The 26454-nt window shown below is 49.3% G+C and overlaps 2 protein-coding genes and 1 long non-coding RNA gene across 5 annotated transcripts; 2 read left to right on the forward strand and 1 right to left on the reverse strand.

The window, feature by feature from the left end:
• The first annotated feature begins 6262 nt into the window (after positions 1 to 6262).
• On the forward strand, positions 6263 to 10345 carry LOC148775343 (uncharacterized). The gene is made up of 3 exons (XR_016039120.1): positions 6263 to 6522; positions 8078 to 8324; positions 8716 to 10345. It is a non-coding gene; the product is annotated as an uncharacterized LOC148775343 (long non-coding RNA).
• Positions 10346 to 10441: 96 nt separating this feature from the next.
• BLCAP (BLCAP apoptosis inducing factor) lies at positions 10442 to 21225 on the forward strand. Its single transcript, XM_088843797.1, has 2 exons — positions 10442 to 10927; positions 19297 to 21225. Exon 2 carries the CDS (start codon positions 19473 to 19475, stop codon positions 19734 to 19736), a length of 264 nt encoding a protein of 87 aa, XP_088699923.1. The 5' UTR covers positions 10442 to 10927; positions 19297 to 19472; the 3' UTR covers positions 19737 to 21225.
• On the reverse strand, positions 15133 to 17427 carry NNAT (neuronatin). Of its 3 annotated transcripts, none has more exons than XM_088843800.1 (3): positions 17291 to 17427; positions 16310 to 16385; positions 15133 to 16079 (listed from the first exon to the last, which is right to left on the reverse strand). In XM_088843800.1, the coding sequence occupies exons 1-3, from the start codon at positions 17360 to 17362 to the stop codon at positions 15850 to 15852; spliced, it is 378 nt and encodes a 125-aa protein (XP_088699926.1). In that variant the 5' UTR covers positions 17363 to 17427; the 3' UTR covers positions 15133 to 15849. The 3 variants fall into 3 exon arrangements, with proteins under 3 accessions (XP_088699926.1, XP_055293147.1, XP_088699925.1); XM_055437172.2 differs by having other exon boundaries at positions 15839 to 16079; positions 16305 to 16385; XM_088843799.1 differs by lacking the exon at positions 16310 to 16385 and having other exon boundaries at positions 15839 to 16079.
• Positions 21226 to 26454: the final 5229 nt, after the last annotated feature.

Consider the following 26454-nt stretch of genomic DNA (forward strand, 5'->3'; position numbering starts at 1 on the left):
TAAAAGTCTAGAAAGTTTATTATATTAGTGATTTTAAAAAATTTCTTTTTGATGAGGCTTGAAACTTCTAATCTAATTCTGAGAATATAAAGAAATACTATGTTGTTAAAAAAAAAAACAGGAAATTAACATGTGGTACAGTATTATTAGAGAAAATACAGATTTTGTTCAAATCTCACAAGATTTTTTGCTACTGTCCATTATTTGTTTTCATACCTTATTCAAGAGTCCACACTGTATTTAGTTGCATTGAGCAGCGTCAGCTGCATACAACAAATTCTGGTAAATTCTCTTTTCATTTTTATTCTGTTACAAATATTTTCTAACTTTTATTGTTATGGCTTCTTAAATACACCCATTATTTAAAAGTGGATTGAGGCTTTCAATGGCTAAGTCAAAGATCTGTCTTGGTAAATGTCACATTGCACTTGAAAATATGTGAGCTATTTTCAAATATCTTTTGATATTGATCTCTAACATAATTCCACAGTGATGAGAGAACAGACTCTGTATATTTTCAATACCTTTAGACTATGAAACTTTTGCACCTGGTCTTATTCCCTGGATATGTTCCAGTGTTTCGTAGTTTATAGTCCATGCAAACTTGAATAGAATTTGTATCCTACTGTTGTATGAAAATTGTATAAATCTTAGTTATGTCGAATTGGTTCATAGTGCTTCCCAGGTCTACTACTTCCTTCTGCTTCTCTGTATATTCATTCTCTTAATTTTTGAGAGTTTGATGCTGAAACTCCAACAAAAAAATCTTAATTTATCTACTTAAAGGATAATTGTTATATATGGTAGAACTATATGTAACTTTGTTCTGTATTTTCGAAGTCTCCTATAAATATGTTATCATGTTTTCATAATTTAAAAAATAAAAAAGGAAGAGAAGAATTTTTAAAAATGGGATATCATGTTAGTACATACACTCCTCAGTAAAGAGAAAGGAAGATTTATGATCAGTCAGAACAAGCCCTTTATTTCAATATTACTACATTTGGGATTAAGATAAACTTCTAGACAATAATGATTCTCACTGTCAAATGATTCTCATTGTCAGAGTTTTTAAAAATCCAGCAGTGAGAATCCCTCTTCAGATATATGTACTCAGATAGTCCACGGATTCTTTCATTCAACAAATATGGACTATTTCACCAGGCGGTCTGCTAGAAAGGAGGCTTACACCAGGAAATGAAACAGGCAAACATCCCTGCCCCCATGAAATTTACATCAGAGAGGGAGAAGACAGATAATAGGCAGCAAACATGCTGAATGAATAAATTACATAATATGTTAGAAGGTGGTAAGTGCTGTGGGAAAAAAATAGGATTGAGTGAGAAAGATCTGAGTGTGGGATAGGTTGCAGTTTCAGATAGGATGGTGAGGTCCGCCTTGTTGAATAGATGGTACTTGAACCTAGATTTACAGGACGATGTCTGGAATCTGCAAGGAACAAACATGAGACTGGAGTGCTGCAGAGGTGATGTCAGAGCAGGGAGAGTCTTCTAGGATTTAGGATTTAACTCTAGGAGAAATAAAGGGACATTAGGGATTCCGAGGAGAGTATTGACATGATCTGATTTATTTTTAATGAAATCACCATGGCTGCTGACTCTTTGACCACAGCAGAGCAAGACTGGAACGAGGAGGCCAGTAAGAAGGCATTTGCAATAAGCCAGGTAAGAGATGATGGTACCTTGTATTAGAATATTAGTGGCAGAAATAGTGAGAAGTGGTTGAATTCTGGAGTTATTTCAAAGCTGGAGTCACAGGGATTGACCAGATGTTAAGAAAAGTGTCAAGGATAACTCAAAGGAGAAAAGGGAAGGGTGGCCTTGCCATCAGCTGAGATGGAGAATACTGCAGGCAGAGGAGATTTGGAGTGGGGGAAGGATCAGGATTTCTGTTTTGGACACTTGAGTTTGAAATGCCTGCGAGACATGCAAGCGATGGTATCCAGTAGACAGTTCAGGAGAGTGGTGTTAACCCCCTTCTCTGTCAGTGTTACACACTGAGAATTGATTCCTTATCAACATGTCGTGGCTTTTGCATACCAAACTTTTGCTTCTGGAAACCATGTGAGGCACTCGCCAGGATCAGTCCTTTCATGGAATGTGTCAAATTATTTACAGATGTCTGCAAAGTAATGGGAGAAGGGTTCTTAGTCTCTCAGAGCTATTAATATTATACAAGGGAAAAGCACTTGCTACTGGGAAGACCATCTATCAAGGGCACCTGAATTCATCTGGAAAACCAGAGAGAGCATCTGAGGAAGCAACAGTAAAACTAAGCCCTAAGAATGAGCTTGACTCAGCCAGACGAAGAAGGGGAGGCATGATATTCCAGGAGAATGATAGGGGGTGTGGCATATGCAAAGGCCCTGGGGCAGGAAGATTTTGAAGCTTTCTTCTTCAATTGCTTCTCAATTCCACGAGCCCCAAGATTCTGCTGATACATTTCCTTTTTACTCAAAGTAGCTGAAATTCCAGTGCTTTCCACCAAAAGAGTACAAATTCAAATTTTAGGCAGGAATTTTTGGCTACAGTCTGCACCCTTTTCTCAGAGTCACATCAACCTGAGCCTCAAATAAATCCTCACCTCGATGGACTCAGTGGCCAGAAATAAGTTCCTGTGTTAATGGACATGTGGGTCCATCTGGCTTCTCCAAGGAAAGTCAAAAGAGCATTCTTGTGTGCAACTAAGTGTTGAAAGGCTTCTGATATCCATTTCTCCTTATGTTGATGCTTCAGAGGAGTCGCAGGCGTGATCCTAAACATGCAGACCTAACATGGTCTCTCTCAGCAGCACTTCTGGCACCTATTGCCTCCTCCCATCCCTGTGTCTGGGTCAGTCACTCAGCACAACCTGAGAAAGACAAAACAACAACAAATCTGTACCCTCTGGGGTATATCTGAACTCAATATAGGCTCCTTAAGCCTGCTATTCCCTCAGTCTTACCCATTTCAGTAAATCCATCCATTTTCAAGCACAAATCCCAAGAATCATCCTCAATTCCTTTCCTTATCCCTTCACATTTTAAGCAATCAGCAAATTCTAACAGCCTTGCCTCCAAAGAAACAAACTAGCCCACTTTCCTGCATCACCACTGCCTCCACCCCCGCCACGAAGCCACCATCACCCGCTAGTCATCTGCCTCGGCCTCCCCAATACATCCTCACAACTTCTCTGTTTCTTCAATCTATTCACTTCACCTAGAGTGACCTTTTAAAGTACAGGTATTCTGCTTAAAGCCTTTCAAAGGCTCTCCATTGTCTTAGGATAAAATCCAAACTCCTTTAAGACCTTGTGTGATATGACCAGGTCAGTCTCTTTTCACCCTCACAGATCCAGCCACACTGACCTGTTTGTGTTCTCTAGACCAGTCATGATCTCTCACCTCTGGGCTGTCTCTAATTTGATTCTCTTTTCCTATAATATTGTCACCCGTATTCATAATCATTTCTCATCCTCAGGGATCCAGTTAGATGTCACCACCTCCAGGAAGCCTTCCTTGGCCTCTCCCACACTAAAGGGACCCTAGGTCCATTTGCTTATGATTCTTCTCCTTCACACAGTGACAGCTTGTAACCTCCATGTCTGGCTCCTCCACCATCAGACTGTGAGCTCAGTGAAGTCAGGGGTTTTTTCATTCCTGTTCACCACCATATCCCTACAGCCTAGCGTGATGCCTGGCTTACACTAGCAACCCAGTAAGTGTTTGTTGTAGGGCTGAATGAATGAATGATGACTGGGATCCTGCAATCTTGACTTTACAGCAAGTCTTTGTCAGGATCCCATTATCCTCTGGGATTGACTTGGTCACTTGGGAAGGAAAAGCCCCCTCCGTCCTAAATTCTCCAAGGAATATTAGGGAGACATGTTACAGTTTATTCAAGCATGAAAGTCTAAGCTTCATTTATTGTCCCTAAAACAGCTATAAATTATAGTTATGTTCTGCATGAGGCAGGAATATGATTTTTCATGTTTTCTCAGTATTCATGCAGAGGCCTGACAAAGAGGAGTTAAAAACGCAAACTTCAGGTCCACATGGCCTGGATTCAAATCCATTCTGTCACCTACAGCTGTGTAGCCTTAGGCAACTTCCTGGCTTCATCTTCCTGAATGTTCCTTTCCTCTTCTGTAAAATAAAGGTAATAACAATTTTTTTCTTATAGAATTACATTGAAAATTAACTAATACAACTCATGTAACACTCAGGGTCTAACATAGGGAGTACCTAACCACTACTGGTGAAGAATGTAATGGGTATTGTTCATACAGTTAATATTGTTAACTGTATTATTCATACAGGTTGAAGACAATTTAAGAATGTCAGGTATTTCCCCATATTACCACTAGATGTCGCCACAGACTAGGCTAAAACAGCCATAAGGTCCAAATGCAGAAGCCCTGAAGTCTGGAACTAAAGGACCCGGGAGAGACTGAAGACAGCTTGGGCAGGAACTTCTCAAGGTCATGATAGCAGGTCTGGGACGTGACTCCACTTGTCCTGTCTCCTTAAGGATGGCAAATTTAAGGGCCATGGTTGGGAGGCGCCCTCCCCACCTGGGTTCCACTGCTCATCCAGCCCCGGGGATAGCCTGTTCCGTCCATTCGTTGTTGTTCAGTCACTAAGTCATATCCAGCTGTTTGTGACCCTGTGGACTGCAGAACCCCAGGCTCCCCTGTCCTTCCTTATCTCCCAGAGTTTGCTCAAATTCACGTCCACTGAGTCAGTGATACTCTCTACCTCATCTTTCTTCCGCCTCCCCTTTCTCCTTCTGCCTTCAGTCTTTCCCAATATCAGGGTCTTTTCCAGTGAGTTGGTTCTTTGCATCAGGTGGCCAAAGTATTGGAACTTCAGCAACAGTCCTCCCAATGAGTATTCAGGGTTGTTTTCCTTTAGGATTGACTGGTTTGATCTCCTTGCTGTCCAAGGGACTCCATTTGTGCTAATAGGTAGCTGTGAGTGCTAACTTTATGACACTGTTAACAGAAAAAGGGGCTTCCCTGTGGCTCAGCTGGTGAAGAATCCGCCTGCAATGCAAGAGACTTGGATTCGATCCCTGGGTTGGGAAGATCCCCTGGAGAAGGGAAAGGCTACCCACTCCAGTGTCCTGGCCTGGAGAATTCCACGGACTGTATAGTCCATGGGGTCGCAAAGAGTCGGACACGACTGAGCAACTTTTGCTTCACATACTTCACAGAAAAAGTGCTATTCTAAGCTTGAACTTCTTGAGTTCTCAGGAACAAACACATGGAATAGAGTCTCAAGTTCTCCTCATTATACCCATGGGAAACGTGAGGCACAGAGAGATTAAGTCACTTGTTGAGTCACCCAGCCAGTGAATGCAGAGTGGGATTAAAACCCTGGCCTTCTGGCTGAAATCTGTGCTACAGTCGAGCTCACTGCTTGGTAATAGTTTTTCTTATTACACTTTTTAAATTAGAGTATAGTTGACTTACAATATTAGCTTCAGTTGTGCAGCATAGTGAGTCAACATTTTTATAGATTATATTCCATTTATGGTTATTGCAAAATAATGGCTGTATTTCTCCGTGCTGTACAGTATACTGTTGTTGCTTGTTTTTATACACAGTAGTTTGTGTCTCATAATCTCTTATCATTACCTTGCCCTTCCTTTCTCCCCTCTCCCTACTGATAACCATGAGTTTGTTCTCAGCATCTGTGAGTCTGTCTGTTTTGATATATATTTGTGTCTTATTACATTTTAAATCTTTTGATATCACATAGTTTCTTTGGCAATTTAGCAAATAACTATCGTTCTCTTCCAGTTAAATTTCCTGACTTTCCTGTCTTGATAAGGAAATAATGTTGATCTACAAAAATCATAATTGTCGGTGGAATGATGATATAGGAAAGTAGGTCTTATCGTTTGCCCAAAGCTTGTGCTATAAACAACAACCTTTTGCTGATTCGTTATCATTTAGCTCCAGATTTGCCATCCAGTTCCAGCGAACTTCCATGGACCTGGTTACCAGCTAAATCAGAGGCTTGGAGGAAAATGAGAAAGGGCAGAGATTGTCCTGGCTTTTCATCCATCCATCCGTTCGTTCACCAGTTACTGCCTCCTCCTACCTGCCAGGCCCTATCCTGGGCTCTGAGACCAAGAAGTGACCTCAAAATGAGCCCTGCCCTCAAGCAGCTGTAGCCAAGTGAGAGTTAACAGATGCAGGAAGTGCGCACAGATGGGCGTTGCATAACCGCCCACCTCCCCGGACAGTGTACATAGGGCGCTTGTCTTCCTCATTTCTCTATCCTCCATGCCTAGCACAGTACTGGGCCACATGTTAGGTGCTCAGTAAATGTTTGCTGAATGAATGCAAAGGCTTCGTGGAGGAGGCAGTGTTTGACCTGGGGCTTCGACACGGGAGAGGCTACTGACAGGTGAAGATGTGATGGCGGGTAGAGTGGACCACCCCCTCAAGAGGATGAGTGACAAGGCCATTTTAGAAGGAGCATCCTGGCTGCTGTGTGGGGAATGGTGATTCTGGGTGAGACGGGGAGTCGGGGGGTGGGTGGGGAGGGAGACCTGCTAAGAGCGCAATACAGTGTCCAAGACTGTGGTCTGGACCACGGCTTTGGTAGTCAGGACAGGAAAGGCCTCAGGGGAGGTTATGAAGGAAGGGACAAGATGTGGGAGGCGTGAAGCAGGAGAGGGTGGGAGCACGGGTGAGTCTGGGTGTCTGGGAGCCGGGGCAGGTTTGCCTCGGCAGGAAGTTCAGGAAGTTGAGCAAAATTTGTGGGCAGAAAGACCTTCCAGGCCCCTCAAGTCAGCTCTGGTGTCATTTCTACCACCTGGAACGGAGCTGGGTGGGAGGGGGATGGGTGGAGCTGTCCTGGGGGAAAAGGGAAGAGAAGTCAGTTCCTTACAAATAAGAGGCCCTGCCTCACCTTCACCTGTTTTCTGGGCCCTGAAGGGGAGAAGGTTTGCCCCTGGGAACTTGTCAATGCCCAGAGGGTCGCTGGAGGGTGAAGTTCCTCCAGAAATGCACGTTCTGATTCTTGCTCAGCTGCGCACATTGCACACATGGATGGCAGGACCCCCTCCTCTCTCTGAGTATCTTTCATTTTTCCTGGGATATAACACACATAAAGTACATAAAATCCTCTAATCTTAAGATACAGCTTGCTGAATGTTTGCCCACATCATCACCATCCAGACTGAGATGTGGACCTTTGCCAGCACCCCAGAAAATTCCCTCCTGTTTCTCTATCTCTATGCCCTCCTCTAACCCAGGTGACTACTATTCTGATTTTTAGAACTGTAGATTAGTTTTGCCTGCCCTTGAACTTCCTGTGAATGGAATCATATATAATGTATTGTTTTGTGTCTGGATTCTTTCAATCCACATACTCTACATGACTATAATCTATACTGTCACGAGTTAGCAATTCGTACTTTTTTTTTAATTTCCTTATGCCATGCCACACAGTTTGTGGGATTTCAGTTCCCCCACCAGGGACTGAACCCAGGCCACAGCAGTAAAAGCCCAGATTCCTAATCACTAGGGCACCAGGGGACTTCCAACAATTTGTACTTTTTTATATATAACCATAGCATTCCATTGGATGGAAATGCCATAATTTGTTTATCCATTCTTCTGTTGATAAACACTGGGTTATGTCCACTTTGAGCTATGAATAAATCTGCTATGAAAACCCCTGCACAAAGGACTTTCCTGGAAGTACAGCGGTTAAGAATCTGCCTTGCAATGCAGGGGATTTGGGCTCCATCGCTGGTGGTGGAATTAAGATTCCCACGTGCCACAGAGCAACTACTGAAGCCCAAGTACCACTAGAGTTCCTGCACTGCAAGGAAAGGTCCTGAGTGATGCAAAAAAGATTCCGCGTGCTGCAACTAAGATCTGACACAATCAAATAAATATTTTTCTAAATCCTTGCACAAGTCTCTTTGTAATAAGCACTCATTTGTCTTGGAATGAAAAGCAAGGAGTGGAAATTCTAGGTCATAGCATAGGTGTCTGCTTACATTCAGCAGAAACTGCCAGTATTCTGAAGTGATTGTACCAACTTCCTCTCTCACAGGCAGCGTGCAAGAATTCCAGTCGCTCCACACCCTTGCCAGTGCTTAGCCTTTCTGCTTTCTATACAAGAGTTTCCACTGTGAGACTCCTCTTTTCCTCCAGTGTTGGATATTGGGTGCACCTGGCATGAGTACATAGATCCCTCAGTCCAGAGGCAGCAAGACAGAAGTCACATCTAGTTCCAGGGCAAATGGTCATCTCCTTGATGTGGATGGGACTCCAGGAACTGGGGTGGCCATTTTATGACCGTGAGTATGAAACCAACACAAGGACAGCAGGGCAGACCTGGAATGGACCTGAGAGATGGAATATCCATGAGGACGTGGCCAAGCCATTCAATTAATCTACCACTGAGTGGCAGGGTACTTATTTTTGTAAGCCAAGTGAATTAAGGTCTTCTGTTTGGAACTACAATCATAAAGGATACGGTCCATAAGTCCCCCTGGTAACCAAACCGAATGGTGCCATTTCCCTCCTCCACAGCAGTCATTACCACTAAACACTCCCTCCACCCTTAAACCTTCTCTCTGGGATCCCATGCTCACCTGGTCCTCCTCATACCCCATGGGTCACTGATTCTCAGCCTCCTTTTTGTCTCCTCCTCCTCTGCCTACTTTTAAATCTACCATTGTTTTCTAGGCTCTCACCCAGAACCATGACGTGTGCTGTGTGTCGATGCTACCAAAATATGTGCTCCAGCCCAGATCTCTCTTCAGAGCCCCAGTCTCATATACAATGGCCTGTTGACCCTCTCAATCCAGTCATTGCCTGGGTTTTTAAAACTTGCCTTCTTAGCCAGACTTGATCTTTCCCCTCAGTCTGAGCCTTCTGCAGGCTTTACCACCTTAGTCAAGGACTCCTTCATTCCTGCACACCCGAGGCAAAGATGGAGGTGTCATCGCTGATGCCTAAACAACCACCCACATCCCATCGGAGATTATTTGCATCTCCACCTCCCCAAGCCATGACCTTGCCAGGGTCACAGGTTTGCATCTGGAAACCTTCAGCAACCTTCTAACTGGTCTCCCCACACCCACTGGAAAGTGTTTTCTGAGCCATGAAGCCAGGGTGGCCTTTCAGAAACCCAGACCTGGTATGATTCCCATGATGCAAATGGTTCTCCTTACTCTCAAGATAAAATCCAAATGCATTAGGTAGCACTATCTGCTCTACTTGCTTATTCCTTAACCTCACTGGCTCCTTCCCTCCTCCACAACATCTGGGACAAGTGGTTCTTTCTGCCTAGAACACTTCCCCTCTCAGTCTTGCCCTGAACAACTCTTAACTATCCTTGGTTTTTTAGCCTAAATGCCAGCTTCCCAAGGAGAGTCCACCCTTCACCCTACATTTGTTGTTGTTTAGTTGCTACCTTGTGTCCAATCGCAACCCCATGGACTTCAGCCCACCAGGCTCCTCTGTCCATGGGATTTACCAGGCAAGAATACCTGAGCTGGTTGCCATTTCCTTCTCCAAGGGATCTTCCTGACCCAGGGATCGAATCTCTTGCATCTTCTGCATCGGCAGGCAGATTCTTTACCCCTGAGCCACCTGGGAAGCCCTCACCCTACATCAGGACTCCATTAATTTTTCATAACACTCTTCATTCCCCCCAGCGCTTCCCATCATGCATAATTATATATTGATTTGATTAAAATTATTAACAGTGATCATTTTGATGTTTTAAAATTTTATTTTATTGACATATAGTTGATTTACAATGTTGTGGTAATTTATGTTGTGCAGCAAAGTAACTCAGTTATACACATATATATACATTTCTTTTCACACTCCTTTTCATTATGGTTTATCATGGAATACTGAATACAGTTCCCTGCGCTATACAGTAGGATCTTATTTATCCATTCTATATATAATAGGTTGCATCTGCTAATCCCAAATTCCAGATCCATCCTCCTCCCCCCAACCACAAGTCTGTTCTCTATGTCTGTGAGTCGGCTTTGTAGATTTGTTCATTTGTGTCATAGTTTAGATTCCACATGTAAGTAATCTGATGACCGGTTTCCCACCCTCCCCCACTTTCTCCCACTAGCGGGGCAGCGTTTCGAGTTAAAACAGCGCCTATGTCAACCTCCATTCTATTCTCTTGCCTTTAGCACTGCACTTACACATAGTAAGTGCTCAAGGAATGTGTTTAATTAGCTAATAAATGGATACATTGAGTCATTTAATTCCTGTAACAACGCTATTATGTAGGCATCCAATCAGACCTGGGGAAGCTAAGGGTCAAGGCAAGTAGCAAAGTACAGCACAAGGGGAAGTTAGGTCCTGACCCAATTCAAACCGTAAATTCTGAGCCGGAATATTTCCGCTCCTGACCTCTGGGATGGGTAAAGGGGCCGGGGAGGAGGCCGACTTAAGGGTCTCCCGGCAGGACACGGATCTGCCCCAAGAGTGGAAGTGCTCACCTACGGAGACTAGGGTACACCCGCTCCGCTCCCTGAGTGTAAAGATCACAATCTATTGCATATGCATGAGGGGGCCAAGGGAGCTGTGACTCGGGGCTGTTCAGGACGCGCCTGATTAAAAACTCTTCGGATTTGAAGAGTCCAGAGCCCGCAGATTTCGGGACACACTAATAAAAATCTTCAAACGGTCACCTATGCAAATGTTGGGAGCGTATGAGTCCAGGGAGAGCCCCAGAATTTAGGTCGCTCGATCAGGCATCTGCTGTAGGCAGCCCGACTCCAGGAGGGGTCCTCGACCGGCTCGCCTAGAAGACGAAGGGGGCGGCTCCCCGGCTTCCTGCGGCGTCGGCGGCGAGCTGAGGTGGAAGCGGGTCGCGGCAGCGAAGGCGACAGCGGTGGCGGCGGCGCCATGGCGGGGCTCGCAGGTACCGTGGCGTCGGCCTCCGGGGGGCGGGATGAGAGGCCCTCATGCGGCCGCGCCGCCATGTTGTCCCTTCGGGGTCACCTTAAGGCGTCGTCCGGTGCCTCTCTGGGGTTTTCCTTCCGCGCACCCTGGGGGCCGCCCCTGTCCGGTGTCACGTGATCGCGCTGTTTGGCCTCCGGGCCGGGCCTTGTCGGGGGCGGGGTGGGGGGTACTACCTTCCCGGCCCGAGGGCGGGTCCCCGGCCTCCTGGGTTCTCGTTCTGGCCTCCAAGGTCAGCGCTCGCCTGTCAGCTCCCGGGAAGGGGCAGGCTGAACCGGGGAGCGCGGGGCTGGGGGTGCGACCACCGTGTTCTCAGCCCCCGGGACCCTTGGCAGGGGGCCCAGCTTGTGAGAGATCTGTCACTCTGTCCCTGCCACTTCAGTTGTGTTTTTTCTTCTTCTTCTTTTTTTTTTTTAAATCAGAAGGCGCGTGGGGGAGAGGGGGGAGAAAAGGGTCTCCCTCCCCGGGTCCCCGCCGTGTTGTCTGGGGTGGTAGGTTGACGCTCTGCTTTGGGGCGCGGGTGGCTCTTTCTATTTTTACACCAAGTTCTAGACACCCGTTCCCTTTCCTACAATATATATGGGGAGTGGCCCTCAAGGGCAGCTGAAGGAATGGAATGCCTGGGACACTAATGGCCTGGAAAGAATGGGGGATGGGGGACAGTTGATTTTTCCTTCCCACTTCCACAGCTTCTTTAATTTCCGTCCAGGCCTGCATGTCCCTTCTCAACGTTAAATATTGGGGCAGACTGGGGTCTTTGCTAGGAAAGAAATGGTCTTTCTGTTTATAGGTATGGATCGTGTTTTATCCCTTACAAGGAACTGGTGTCTTGGGGACGGCTTCTCTTTGCCCTGCCTGACATGGTGCCACCATCCCCTCAGCCTTCTGGACGGCAACACCAAAGCCAGAACCTCCCCCAACCCCCCAAAAAAGTTCCAGCTTAAGTGCTAATGCCAAGTGTTAGATCTTATTTATTTGTTTGTTTGAAATCAGAGACCAATTAATGTCAAGCAAAGCTGTTGAAAGATTGCGGAGCCCTGGTCGATTTCCAGTGACCAGATCACTTCCATGACTAAAACAGGTCTTGTTAGAATTGCTGCCAATAACAGTTTAACCTTTTGTGTGTAATCTGTTGTTTCAAAGAGGAATCTTGAAGTCTGGGTTTGGTTGTGTTTTTCTGCTGTTGTTCTCTTATCTTCAAAGCACATGCATTCCATTTCAAGCCTGTCACTGTGTGATATACCAAGGACCATGTGTTGCTTGCCGCTCTGACTTCCTGTTCTGGGAATGCTCTGGAATCTGAATCCTGCTCGGGAATGGGCCTGGTGGGAGGGAGAAAGGGAGAGGGGAGGTTGACCAGGACCATAACCACAGAAGATGGTGGCATGTCTCTGGGGCTTATGGAGGAAATCAGAGGTCACCAGGGAAAAAAAGACTATTGTGAGACTAATGTTTTGTGTGTGTGTGCACGTATAAATCTCTGGGGGTGAAACTAACTGCAAATTTAGAATCTCACTTTAGGGTGCTGGCTCCTGAGTAGATACAAGTTTGGAAATAGTTGTCTAGCAAATGGCTTACAGCACACCTGCTCCCTCCTCCAGCCCACACGTAATAAGCTGTTGCTGTCCTGCAGCTGAAGCTCAAGAAACCTGTCCTTCCATCACAATCCAAATATTCCACAGGGAGAGGTAATGGTGTCGCATAGCACCCCACACCTCTTAACAGTCAGGGTACCTAAACCCTTCTGGGGTTTAACCGAAGCTGGTTAGGCTAAGAGACTAACATCCTCTGGGGGCATTCATCCCAAGAGCCTTGCCTGCTGTTGGTGTCCCACTCAGCCATTCCAGTTCCCTCATAACTCATCTGCTCTGTCCTTGGTCTTGTGGAGGCAAAGTGGGGGTGGTAGAGAAAATTTAAAGAAAGGGGGGTGCTGTGGACTCAGGGCTTTGCAACAAAATTGTAGTCATTTTTAACTCCTCCCATTGTTCTCTATCAGAATAAAATGTTTTAATGGTATTGCTTTTGGAAAAAAAATTTTATAAACAAGTTAGATTTGGCCCAGACTCCTAAGCACTGCACAGGAGTAGAAAGTGAACACATTCCTTCCATCTTCTCCGGTGGACTGTGTTTCCTCCCATAACATGAGGGCTTGATGCAGGGCAGAAGGGCGGGGGGAGTGGACATTGCACATTTTAGCCACCTGTGTGAGTGCAGCCCACTAGGGCAGCCCTGGCCTGGAAGTCTGTCAACTCATCATGCCGCACTCAGAGTCCTGCCGATGGATGGAAGGAGGAAGCCCTGCAGTGGGGCTCTGCCAGGATCATCTGGGAAGCCCTGGGGCTGCCAGCAGCCTCCTGCCTTTTTAAAGGGGGGCCTACTATGTCAAGAGCATACAGACACTTCCATGCTGCCTCATCTCGTCTCCCTAAGCCCAGCTACCTTACACCTGGGCCAAGACTAGAGCATCTGAGGCAGTGGGGCCATGGGGCACACCCCTTGAAGGCTCTGCGAGGAGGGGCACCCTTCATTTAGAACACGTGTTGGAATATGTTCACGGTTCTCCCGGTTTAGTGTGGAAAACCACGAATACTCCCAGTCTTGAGGCTTGCCAAGATATGGGCTTCAGAAGGGAGGTGTGGACATTGCCTGCTGCTGAGTCACCCTGGGGCATGAGGAGACCTGCCCCACCTTCAGGCTGTGGTAGGGACTGGAACCACCCAGCCCGAGCCTTAGATGCTACATCCCCACCGTAAGCCTCAGATCGCACATCCCCACCCCAGTCCCATTGAGTCCTGATTGCCACTTTGATGGCAGAAATGTTACTAGCAGGTTGGAGTTCACTAGGATCTTAGCAGTCCTTTCACAGAGGGGAACTAAAGGCAGGGCTAGGTTCCCTGGGCTGACCAATGGCAGGGCCACTACCTGAACTGAGATCTGCACCCTCCACCCCCTTAATTCTCTGACCTTGAACTGAAGTTATAGGTGCCTCTGAAGGTGCTGGTGGTTGACCTGAGAAATGCTAGGGGCTGGGTTAGGGGCGGGCAACATGAGGCTCAAGAGATTGAGGTCCTTTGTGCTCCAGAATTGTTTGTGACAGCTGTGACTAAGGGATTTAAGGAAGTGGCAGAAAGATTTATGGCCCTCCAACTCACTCCCTGGATGTTGACCCGGGAACAGGTGTGTGGTGACTGGAACACAAAAAGCCACAGACGAGGCTGAACGGGCAGCAGGGCCACTTGGTGGGGCAATCAGCTGACCCCACATAAAAGAAGCCCTGACTCACTGAGGAGTGGGAGAGAGAAGTCAGGAGCTGAGCAGCCAGTCCAGCTACCCACCCTGGCATGATGGCAGGGGAGAGCCCGGGGTCAGGGACCTGGTAAGCACCCTTAAGAATATGGAGGCTGAGGGTGGGAGAAGCAGAGAACCCAGTGATGGGGAAATTGAGCTGGAGAGAGGTTCCTGAGGGTTGGGGAGGAGGCCCTGGGAGACTAGGCCGGCCTGGCAGGATGCCCATGTTGCGGTCCTGGTAGAGGTTATAGGGCCTGAAGGGGTGAGCTGGGCAGGGGAGGGCCACACCACACCTTTTATCCCAGGGAAGCGTGGCATGCTGTAGTCCATGGAGTCGCAAAGAGTCAGACCTGACTGAGCAACACCAGCAGTGTCCAAACCTGTGTACCCCATGCTTATTTCCTTGGGGATCCTGGGTGGATTCCCCAAGACTTTGTGTTCTGAATTCCTGATTACCCTCTTGGTCCCTAGTACCCTTAGGGACATAGGGCTCCTCCCACCTTTCCCTCCTCCCATGTTTCCCCCCTCCCACCTTTTTCCCCCTCATCTTTGCCAAAGCCCCTATCCCAGGATGAGTGAAGCCCACCCCTTTGGGGAGGGATAAGTGGTCTCTTATTTCGAGACCACAAGTGAAGATGGTTTCCCCCTTTTCCTGTGGGTGGTAGGGGGTGTGGTCCTTTTTCTTAGGACAGTGTTGAGATGAAACTGGGTGTGTGAAGGTTCATTCCCATTTTGTTGCCTCCCCCCACCCCAAGTAGTGTGCCCACCCAGACCGTCTTAGAAGTATGTGTTGAAGCCACAGGAAGTGATAGGAGACAAACTTTTTGGTGCGCCTCCACCGCCCCGCAGGGTCCTGGGACACTGTGCGAGACAGGGGAGGTACTTTTTTATTTTTTGTAGAGGCGGTCCCTGTCCTCCAGGAGCTTACAATCTAGCCGGGGAGACACAACTAATGCACACTTATACAATCATTACAATTAGCGATTACCACAATATTGACCACAATTGCATGAGACCTGGGGGATTCAAGATCAGTGAGGGGCTGGGGGCTTGGAGAAGTTGTTTTGATAAAGATGGGATTCCTTTTCTTGTTCAGTAGGTCCAAATTGAGTGACACATTTCTTTGGGGTGGCAGTGAGGAAGAAAGGGGAATCGAGGGAGCAAAGGCAGCAAGGCTGGAATGCACATGCCGAAGGCAAAGGACAGTGAGGGCCCTGCTCTGTTTCTTAACCCTCCTCCCTCACCCTCTGCCCTCCAGTCCTGCCACACAGGCACATAGTTGTCGCTTGTCTGCTGCACCGAGATTCAGGGCTTCGGCTGGTGATGTTGGAATGTCCATTCTGCTGGCTGGTGTAGTTGTCTGGATCTCTGTGGTGCGGCCTGCTGGCATGGCCATGGCTGCGGGACTGGGATGGTGCTGTCCCGACTTGGTCCAGATCTGAATGCGTTGCCTGTGCCCAGATCTCAGGAGTCTGCTCCCCCCGAGCCCCCTCCTCCCTCTATGCCACCCGCAGTGGGAGGGGTGCAAAGGGGTGGGGAAGGGATCTCGTGTTGTCGTCATTGTCGGTGCTGCTTCTCCGGGGGCCTACCAGCCCCTCACTGACCTTGGCAAGTGCTCCTCTGGCGAGAGGGCACAGGGGACGCCCCATTCCTGCGCGGCGCTGGCTCCCATGCTGGTGGAATGGCACAGGAGCACCTGGTGACACGGCCGCCCAGGGGAGGGGACTGGAGCCTCAGTTGGGGGCCCGCTGGCGGCGCTCTCCCAGCACGTGCCGTCCGGTTCTCGACACCGTGTATGCCAGCTTCTGCAGGGAGTACCTGAATACCTGTGGCGAGTGAGAGACCCAGGACCTGCCCTTAGAGGTGGGCACCTGCAGTGTCTGCAGCGCTGCCGGGCCCGCCCCCGCCCCGCCCCCTGCCCCGCCCGCCTGTCCAATAAGGAGAGGCGGGTGCGGGCGCAGCTTGTCCACGAGTCAGGGCAGCTGGAGCTTTTCCAACTGTGCTGAAGGCTGCATGGCCGCAAGCTGATTGGACCCACAACTTAGGTATACCTCACTTCTCGCAATGGGCTGTGTCCCTGGAGGATTTCGAAAAGCGAATCCTACCCAGTAAATGCAGCATTCCAGGAACACCTTGAAGGAAATATGCGATTCCTTTGGCAAAGGATTCCTTTAGCAGGGAATTCTTCCTCCAAGGGGTGCTTTTAGGGTAGATGATTTTATGGACAAAGCGCTTTCTTCTGACTTATTTCTTTACACAAAGCAATTTCATTATTTTTAAATAAAGCGAACTGTCCTTTCTCAGAGGCGCTTTTTTCCTATTTTTCCTGCAATGAACCTTTTCCTCTAATTGCTTTCTTCAAAGCGCTATTATTGATTCATAATTTCTGTTCGCTCCTTTGTCTAATTTTTTTCTGCAGTGCGTTTTTTATCCAATGTATTTTTTTCTGCCAAGTGCTTTTGTCTGATTCTTCCTGCAGTGCGCGATTTCCCGAATTCATTTTTTCCCGCGAATTTTTCTGATTTGTTGTATTGGTGGCTTTTGCAAAGTGCTGGGTTATTTCCCTGAGAAATGCCTTTTTCTAACATTTTTTGTCCCACCCCCGCAAGTGCTGTATTTTCTAAAGGAAAATTTTTCCGCAATGCGCAATTTTTTTAAGGCAGAAAAATTTCACTATGTGAGCGGTAAAGTCTTTCTTCGCAAAACCGAAGTGCCCCGCCTCCCTCCTGGGGTCGAATCTGGTGTAGCGGGATTTTCTTACCACGTTGGTCGCTAAGAGCCTCGGCGATCATCAGCGGCAGGCGCCCGCCGCGCCCCAACTCTTTGTTCCCGAGCGGGCGCACTGAGAAGGGTCTACGCAAGGAGGAGGGCGCAGGGAACGGGCGGGGGCGTGCAGTGCCGGCCACGGCACTTGGGCGGGCAGGGATCGCGGCAATTGGGGCTGGACGGGTTGGGATGCGGCAACTGCAGCGCGGGCTTGCCGGTTCTGGGGACGCGCATCGGGACCCTCTCCCACCCAGAACCCGAGCACGCTTACCTGCAGCAGCACGCGGAAAATGTACCAGCCGATGATGAGCAATTCAGCCGACGCTGCCGCCACTGCCGCCATGGTTCCGAGACTGGTGGGTGGGTGGTTGAGAGCGAGTGCTGCCGGTTCCGAGGTCCGCTGGCCTCTCGGAGTCCGCTGTCGGGCGCACTGCCGCAGCCGCGGTGGCCGCGCCTTAAGTATCTGCCCTCTGCCCAACTGCGCATGCGCGCTTGGGCGGGGGTCCGTGAGGAGGGGTAGCTGGGGGCGCTCCTCATTCGTCAGAAGAGGAAAAAAAAAGAATCCATCTGCTCTTTCCACATCGACCCCCACCTCCTGAGTTCATCTTTGCCCCTTTCCAGAAGATTCCGCTGTGCCCGCTCTTTGAATTTTAACTTAAAATGGAGGGGAAATGTAACTCTTGAGTTAGCGCATAGGGCGAAACTAGAGGCGCGCACCTCTTGGTAGTGGAACCCCTCTCTCTGACCCCAAACCTGCAGGTTCAAGCCCAGTGTCCGATTCTGCGCCATATCGCACCTTTGGCTCGGGTGGAAAATAAGGGGGACCTAAGTTAGGGATCATCTGCCCCGCGAAGCAAAAACAGGTGCCGCTTCTAGAAGCCTTGGCTTCACAGGTCCCCTGCTCAGTATTCTTTTTCTAATACTCAATGTGTTAGAAGCCCACGTCCTCTGCTTTGCAAGAGTCCCTACGCGTGGAGCCTTTCAGGGATTCCTCACATCCCGCTTTTTACGGTGGTTAGATCTGCAACCGTGGCAGTTGTAGGGAGCTGAGCCAGGACACTGAGCCCTAGGTGCAAAAGCAGTAGTCACTGGGTGTCTACCTTGTGGGATGGGAAGTGGGCGGGATGACGCCTTTGTGTGCGCGGAAGGGATGGGATGAGCTCTCCAAAGTAGTGGTCTGAAGGCGCTCTGGGATAGTTTTCTGCTAGGTGAGTTATTTCAACCTCTGCTCCCCTACCCCCAGGCCCTGGTAGGTCTTCCTCAGCCTGCGAGGTTCTTTGTACCCGTTAAGTTGGCCAACTGGAGTTCGGAGCGGGGTTTTGCTACAGCCATGGGAGGGTCGTGGCTGTTGCGGTTCAGATGGCAGGCACGGCAGGAAGACCGGATCGCGGTCTGCGAGCGCGGCTCTGGCAGACCAGTGGCCCGCCGCTCAAGCGCACTTCTCTCCAGCGACTGCCTGGCACAGGCGCCAACTGGCATTTGCCCAAATATGGATAGACAATTAATTTTGATTAAAATCGCATGGAGGGCAAGTTCTATACAGTGCCGGCGGCAGATGGAGAGCGCAAGTGAACTTGGGCAAGTGGTCATGTTGGATGAAGCAGAAGGGTGATTTTTTTTTTTTTCCTATTTTGACTTTCGAAGAAGTTGGCAGATTTTGGCAGAATGACACTGGATTATTTGAAAAAGCCAAGCTCATTCTGGGCTGCCATCTTAAAGCACAATATTCAGAGAGGCTGTGGCAGCTTCGCAGACGTTGCGAGGAACCATTGCCTGCAATCTGCCGCCTGCGGTGCGCCGCTACTTTACACCAAGCACCTGCTGTGAAAGAGACCACATGCAGAATCCTTTTCTTATTCCGCGGGGTCACAGCACGGAGCCCATGGCCGTCCAGTGGCAACCACAGGGCGGTATTGTGAGGTCTGGGCCCCTTGAGGACGGGCCGCAGCCCCAGGAGGCGATACATGATCTCTGCTGGGCAGGGCCCAGGCAAAGCCAGTCCACTGTGCCAGACCTGCCTAGAGCCCTCTGGCCGAGCCCCCCTCCCCGCCCCCCAGAAGGCGAGACACCCAGGACGCTTCTTCAAAGGGTGGCTTGGAGCGGAGTAGAATTCCATGGGAGGGCAGGGAGGAAAGGGCATTCACATTTGCTGTTGTTAACCATGATCCATTTTTCCAAATAAGTATACATTCTGTTCCTGTTTTTTTTTTTTTTTGTCTGTTTGTCTGTCTGTCTGTTTTGTGTCTGTTTGTCTATTGTGTTGACTTTTCTCTTCAGGATCCCTGCTGCCTTGGTGATCCCAGGCTGACAGCCAGAGAGCACAGCGGCTCAGCTCCTGGAGAGCGAGGGTTGAAGAAAGCAGAGGGCAGCCGCCCACGCCCGCTAGCTCCTATTAGGTCGGTTCCTGCAGCGGTGCCCGGTGGCCTTGGCGAAGGCCCTGTCCGGCAGAGATCATGTATTGCCTCCAGTGGCTGCTGCCCGTCCTCCTCATCCCCAAGCCCCTCAACCCCGCCCTGTGGTTCAGCCACTCCATGTTCATGGGCTTCTACCTGCTCAGCTTCCTCCTGGAGCGGAAGCCTTGCACAATTTGTGCCTTGGTTTTCCTGGCAGCCTTGTTCCTCATCTGCTATAGCTGCTGGGGAAACTGTTTCCTGTACCACTGCTCCGATTCCCCGCTTCCAGAATCGGCGCATGACCCCGGCGTCGTGGGCACCTAACAGCCAGCCCAGTTAGCTTTCCAAGGAAGCAGAAGACGGGAGGGGAGGCATTGACATAGGTCATAAAGCATTGGAGTTTCAAATCCCGCAGTCCCGCGGGTGCCACATTCCTGACGGCGCCTTTTTGGCCTGTGATGTTTTACCCTTATAATGTGAATAATGGGCACTGACCGGTGCTGTTATTGTAGAGCCCTGTAGTCGTGGGTGGTCTTGTGGTTGTGTGTGTTCTGTCCCCATCTTGGCCCCCAGCTGGCAGGATGGCCACCCCCCTCGCCGCATTCACGCGAGGCATCTGCACCAGTCCTGGTCAGCTGCCCCAGCATGACCGGGGCAGATAAAATGCCTGTCTCATTGTCACCTCTGTCCTCCCTTCCGAGTATTACTGACTCCTCCATCCCTCTCTTGGCTTCCTGTAAGTTCTCTTTACCCCTTTCCTTTATTGGGGAGCACCTGTTCAAGACAGGGCTTGTTTTTGCACTTATCTCAACTATAAAGAGATTGCTGACGCCCGAGAGCCTCGCTTTTTCATCTTTCTTTCCCGGCCGACAGGCTAGACAGCACTGTGTCTCGCCTGCTGGCCACAGATCTTCAGTATTTTCCCCACTTCATTTTGAAGGAAGAAGTAGCAGATAACATGTTGCTCTTTCATCCAGGGGTCTGGGCTCCTGCTCAGCCACCCAGCTTCGCTTCCTTTGCCCTTCCTCCTGCCTCTCAACTGTCGTGAGGAGGGGGGCCTCATTGTGTCTCCCATGCATGCGCTGCAGGATTGATATGCAGTGTGTTTATGTAGATCTAGCAGTCCCCAGCCGAGTGAATGGGAGCATACTTGTGTGTTTCATAACAGCCAGGATCCCCTCGATAGGTGTTTGGATATCTTTTGGTGTGGTGTGCTGTGCGTGCTGCGTGTGTGTTTACGTACCTGTACAAGTACATGTTGTAAATCCCTTTTAAAGAAGCTTTATCGAACGTGTTCTGATTTTGAGGTGTCACAATAGCTAGCTCATAGGTGCTGCTACAGTGTGTACTTAGCATGGGGATTGCAGAGTGACCAGCACACTGGACTCCGAGGTGGTTCAGACGATACAGAGGCGAGCAGTGGCCATCGCCCTCGTGCCAGGAGTTTCTCCGGTCCTGCGCGTGTATAGACTGACTATACCTTACGAAGAATACACAGGAAGACTTTGTGACTGTCACTTGCTCTTTTTTTTCTGCGCTTCAGTAAAAGTGTCAGCAAATGAGACTGTCTCCTGGCCCCTGCCCACTGGGGATCAGCATGGTTGTCCCTCCAGTCTAAAGCATCCATCTTCCTCTTGCCTGAAGCGGGAGGGAGGTGGGCCAGGCAGAGGACAGAACTGGAGGCAGTCCATCTAGGGAATGGAACCTCAAGGCCACACTTGTGGGACATTTGGACTGCTATTTTGGAGCTTTTATTTCTGGTGTGTTCGTTGCACAGCTGTTTGAAATGTTTAATAAAGCTTTATAAACTTTACCCTGTGGTTTTATGTGGCTGCAGTCCGTTTGGGTCGTGGTATTGGATTTCTGAGTTGGTGGGGGGCAGAGGGTAGTGTGGAGGGGCAGAGTCCTTGGCGCCAGAGTACCTTAGCCCGAAAATTCGATCTGCTCTCTGGAGAGCAGATGGTGGGATTGGGGGCGGGGGAGCAGAGGGCAGGCCAGGCGGTGAACAGGAGGGAGCCTGAAAGTTTTCAGAGAGGAGACATGTACGTTTCTCAGCTCCCATGGCTTCTCGCCTGAAACTGTTTCCCTCTGTGGGAGATCGGAGTAACCGATCCCTTGACAAACAACTTAAGACAGCTGGAGCTCTAATCATCAAGGATTTTTATGGTGCTGCTTTTGAAGTAAAAATAAAGTGAAACCCCTTTCGGCATTTCAAGTGGAAAAATAAATAAGGCCGGCCGGCCACGCAGGGGGCTCTGGGCGATGGCTGGAAGCGCAGTTCTGTGCTGTCAATGTGCACGTGTTCCCGTGGCCGTGACCTTTGAGACAAAGCCGGGTGCCTTGTCAGGGCCCCATGCTGGGTGTCCACCTCTCCATCTTGTCTCCTTCTAGAAAACGTAACAGGAGCACTGCCTGTCCAAGGCACAGGACTATTGTGAGAGTTTATTGTGAAAGAACTTGGGTCACTTTACCTAGATTGCTAATTTATTGCTATAAAGTACTGTGTAGTTTTCTCCTGCCCTTTTCAGTCTCCCCATTGTCCGTTTATCTCTTTTTCATTCTTACCGTTGCCTATCAGTGCTATCTCTTTTCTTGGTCAAAACTTGCCAAAGATTTGTTCATTTTAAAGGTATTTTGAGAGAACCAAACTTATTGATTATATCTCCTGGGTGTTTTGCTTTCTGATGCTTCTGTTTTTTCTCTCTGCGTTCTTTTTTTTTTTCTTCTGGGTTTCTGGATGTATTTTGTGGTTCAGCAAAGTCTTGTCAAGCTGACGAGTCCTACAAATGGAAGGGATGGTTTGTTCAGCAAACACTGAGTCCCTGTCCTGGGCTTGCTGGGGATTTCAGGGCCAAGGCCCGGGCCTGACTCTCCAGGAGCTCATGACTCTAGCCTAGTGGGAAGACTTAAGAAAATAGACAACTGCAAATTCCAAAAACAAAACAAACAAGCAAAAAAGGCTTTTGTGACCACGCTCTCCCATGGAGACACCTGGATGATAAATGAAGCCAAGATTATTGCTTATTTTGCTCTCCTCTAGAAAGCAGCTTTCTGTCGTAGGTCAGGCTCACTAAAGAGTCACAAACAGGCCTCCCTCCGAAAGACTTGTGGCCCTTTCCATCAGGGAGCCTGCAGGCCGCCTCTCCCCAAGGTGACTGCCAGATCAGCATTCTGTCTGTCCAGCACTGCTCTCCATTTTACCACGGCAGCACCCAGCCCCTCCTGAAATACCTTTCAGGAAAATGAGAAGGAGATGCCTCTCCTGCAAAAGAGCGGGGTACAAAGTCTTAGAAAACCACACCTGGCAATTCTGGTGGTCTGTGTGGCTCCTAGTGTGAAATGACTGGTACCTGGTAACCACAGGATCCCATAAGGCCTTGGTCTGGGCTTTTGTAGGAGCTGGTCCATGCCCTTGTCTGGCCCTCAGTTTCCTTATAGGTAAAATGTGGTTTTTGGAGCAAACACAGTCTTCCTACCCCTAACATACAGGGAATCCTTTCTGTATGAAGATCTCCATACAGGATCTTCATGTCCTCCTGGATGCACTTGAGGAAGGTGACTGAGCTCTGGGAAGGTGGTATTGCCCTTGCAGGGCAGCCTGCATGTGCTTTATGATTTAATCACCATACCACGTTAGCCCAGGAGGCCTCTGTCAGGAAACCTTCCTGGACTTCTTCCTTTCCCGAGAGATCCACTTGCCCAGGTGACTTCACTGAGGGAGTGCTAATGTTCATACAGATTTCCTCAATGACTGGGTTTCCCCCTACCTCCCAGGGTCTTGCGTTGTTATTTAAGCCAAGGTACTTAAGCCTTACGGGATCCTGTACGGGACTAGGCCTTGGGGCCACACAGTGGACAAGGTGGATCGTCTCTGTCATCAGGGAGTCATCTGAGCTAAAGGGAATGACGTTGGGCAGATAATCCCACAGATAAGATATAACGAGTGCCCTAAGAGGAGAGGACCTGGTGTAGGCTGGGGAGAATAGAGGTTCAGGCTGAGACCTGAAGACCAGTGTGAATGTTGGAGCCATGAAATAATAAAGGAGATGTTATTTCTCACTGTCTAATCAAAGCATCTCTGGCTTATAGCTAAAGAGACTGACTGGGCTGAAAGTAACAGGAAAGACCATCAGGATCTGGCTGCCCTGGAGGGCAATGTTGGGAGACAATGAGAGGATCTAAGTTTGACATGCTGGTGGCAGGCCCACAAACTCAGTCCTGAGTGAGAAGCCTTCAGTTTCCAGCTGATGGAACCATCACAGATAAGGGTGTGCTGGGGATAGGGGGTGACCCAATCACAGCAGTGTTTAACTTAAGATGGGATTTTTTTCAGTTGGGAACACAATAGCATTTGAACAGTGAAAGCAATAGGATTGGCAGGAAGTCCTCTGCCCTTTCTAGATCATCACAAATGGGGAGAAGTGGATCCAAGGAGCCATGATGGATGAGGAAGACAAGGCAGGCAAAAAAGCAGGCTGGGGAGGGAAGACAGAAAGATGAGAGACTCCCATTGAATAGCCACAGGAAACTGTCAGGGAGGGCCCATTCTTGTGTTCAGTCAGCTGCCCAAGCCAGAACCCAGGCTCCTGGCACCTAGTTCAGAGCTCACCCTCATTCCCAACCCCCTCCCCCACCCCATCCCCAATGGGAGAAAGGGTCACTGCTCTGGAAAGAAGGAAAAACTAAGCAGTGCTATCCTTGGCAAGCAAGGGAAGGTGATCCTGACTAAAAGTTAGAAGAGAGGCAGAGTTTGGTCTGCCAGGTTCAGGGAGAGAAGTCCATATCTTGAGAAAAACTTGGGTTATAGAGTGTTCTTGAGGTAAAAGTGAATAGCTGGCTGAGCAACAGCTGAAGGTTTCAGACGGAAGCCCTGGGTCTCCCTCTCGGCTGTCAGGTCTTGGTGGGGTGAACTTGGGAAACAACTTAGGACGGACAAACGAGAGATGAGGCTGTGGGGAGCCGGGAGCCTGGCCCCTGTGCCCCCACCTCTCTGGCCGTGTGTCCCTGAGCCTCCGTTTCCTCAGTACAACGGAGACCATCGTACCACTGGAGCTCGGCTCAAGGCCGAGTCTTCACACGTGTTCTGCCCTCCCTTCTGTGCCCCCACTGCCCTCCACCAACCCTAGCTTCATAGGGGTGCGATCTGATCATCCAGCTCTCCCGCTCATTCGTTCCTGCAGGGAGTATTTGCCAGGCCCGGTACCAAACCCAGAACCTGAGGAGACCGTGCGCTGCTTGAGGAGCTCAGCAGGAGGGAGGGCACCGAGGCAGTCCTGTAGGCACATAATTGCAGTGCTGGGTCATCAGGGCTGGATGGAGTTAGGAGAGACCTCATTTGGGAGGCCCTATGTCAGCACCTCCACAGGAATTCCCTTAATTATTTTTTACAAGCCCCGAAATGACGGTACCCTAAAAGGGAGAGGAACACCTACACATGCTCTTTCCTGAGAGGCCAGAGTCCTGCTCGGCCACTAGCTTGCCCAGGACCATCCAGGGATTTTTGCCTCTTGGCGAGAAGTCCCTGCCTGTACGACCTTCTCTTCATGAGGAACCCGGATGTTTGAGAGTGCAGCATCAGATATAGGTGAACACGAACCTTCTCCACAGGCTGACCATTTGAGCAGTTCTGGCATCTCACCTCTCTTCCTGGCAACTTGTGGAGTGTCTACACAGGGAGGCCTCACCACTTTTTCCAAACCTGTACCCTGCCCCTCCCGCTTCACACTGCTAGTGGCAGGAAGCTGAGGCCATGGGCCCCATTCCGATCCTCTTCCAATGTGACCTTGCTCTCCTCTGCCTACTCTCCTCTAGGCCCATTTCCCCATCTGTTCACCAAAGAGGGACTGACCCAGGAAGCCTTCCACATTTCCACAGCCTTCTTCTATGAAATATCAGTGAACTTTATCCTTATTACTTCAGTCTGAGAGATCTTGATTGAGAGAAAGTGTGTTAAAACAAGCATTTAATCAAAGAATTTTGCATTAAAGAATCAACTTTACATCTCTTGGGTGCAGAAGTAAGTGTCAAGAGTCTTAAGAGTCAAAGCAGACTTGGAAGGGTCTCTGAGGGAGGAAGACAGCCCTTCAGTGGTTCCCTGTCACTTGTGGTCCTGACTCCCAAACTTGGCCATCAAAGCCCTTCACAGCCCTTGAGGGGAGGGGCTTGAACTTTGTCCCCTAACCAGACACAGTACTTGCCTGACCAGGTCTGGCATAGACTGCTGGTTGGCTTGCCGGCGAGTGGATGGCTCAATCAGTCACTCTCTAGACTCCCTAAGGAGTGAAGTGGGCCGGTCTTTCTAAGAAGTGAAGGAATTCAGTTTACCTCCCAAGTCTACTGTTGGCAACTCTGAAGTGACAACATTTTCCAGCCCCCAGACTAATGTTTTACACACAGATGTCACAGACACTAACATATCACAAAAGATACGTGGGAGGAACCTCCTGAAGGCTCGATAGCCCGGCAACCCCCTCAGCAACAGGTGGCTGTGAGCCACATCCCCTCACTGGGCCTCAGTCTCCCTGTTTGTAAAGTGAGGTATTTGGGCTTGATAACCCTTGAGTTCCTTTCTAGCTCTGGCATCGCCCTCAGATGCCCTGGTTCCTAGAGCAGTCATTGGACAGGGGTCATGGTGACTCCAGGATCTGGGTCCAGTCCACATCTTGGAGCATGGTGGAATCGTGGCGATGGCTGCAGCCCCCAGAAGATGAGCCAGGCAGGAACTGGCTGAGAGATTTTTCTGCTGATGGTGAAATGTCCTGGCAGAGTCTGTGCAGGTAGGTTGATGCAGGTGAGGGGAGGGCTTGGGCTCTCCCACCCTTGTGGTCCCTGAGTAATGTTTCCTTGCAGAGTCAGAAGCTATCCAAGACTGTTTATTGGGTGCCAGCTAGATTCAGCCACTCGTATTGGCAAAATGGGTGAACCATCTTTCCACACACTGTCCCGGCCAGACTTCCGGAAAGGATTTTTGCTGCTACCCCTTAAATGCTTTCCTGCATTTCATTGTCACCGTGTCTGGAGTCATACCTTCCTGTAGCCTTTT

This window comes from Moschus berezovskii, chromosome 15 (assembly GCF_049115385.1).
Source record: "Moschus berezovskii isolate FMDL1 chromosome 15, NW_MosBer_1.0, whole genome shotgun sequence".
NCBI lineage: Eukaryota > Metazoa > Chordata > Mammalia > Artiodactyla > Moschidae > Moschus > Moschus berezovskii.

Bases quoted from the DNA above. Each gene is read 5' to 3' on its own strand.
- NNAT (XM_088843800.1), bottom strand. From the start codon at position 17,362: ATGGCGGCAGTGGCGGCAGCGTCGGCTGAATTGCTCATCATCGGCTGG. The intron at 16,386-17,290 runs GTAAGCGTGCTC...ATTTCCTTCAAG, and splicing joins TTTTCCGCGTGCTGCTGCAG to GTGTTCCTGGAATGCTGCAT. The intron at 16,080-16,309 runs GTGAGGTATACC...CACTCGCCACAG, and splicing joins GACACAGCCCATTGCGAGAA to GTATTCAGGTACTCCCTGCA.
- BLCAP (XM_088843797.1), top strand. From the start codon at position 19,473: ATGTATTGCCTCCAGTGGCTGCTGCCCGTCCTCCTCATCCCCAAGCCC.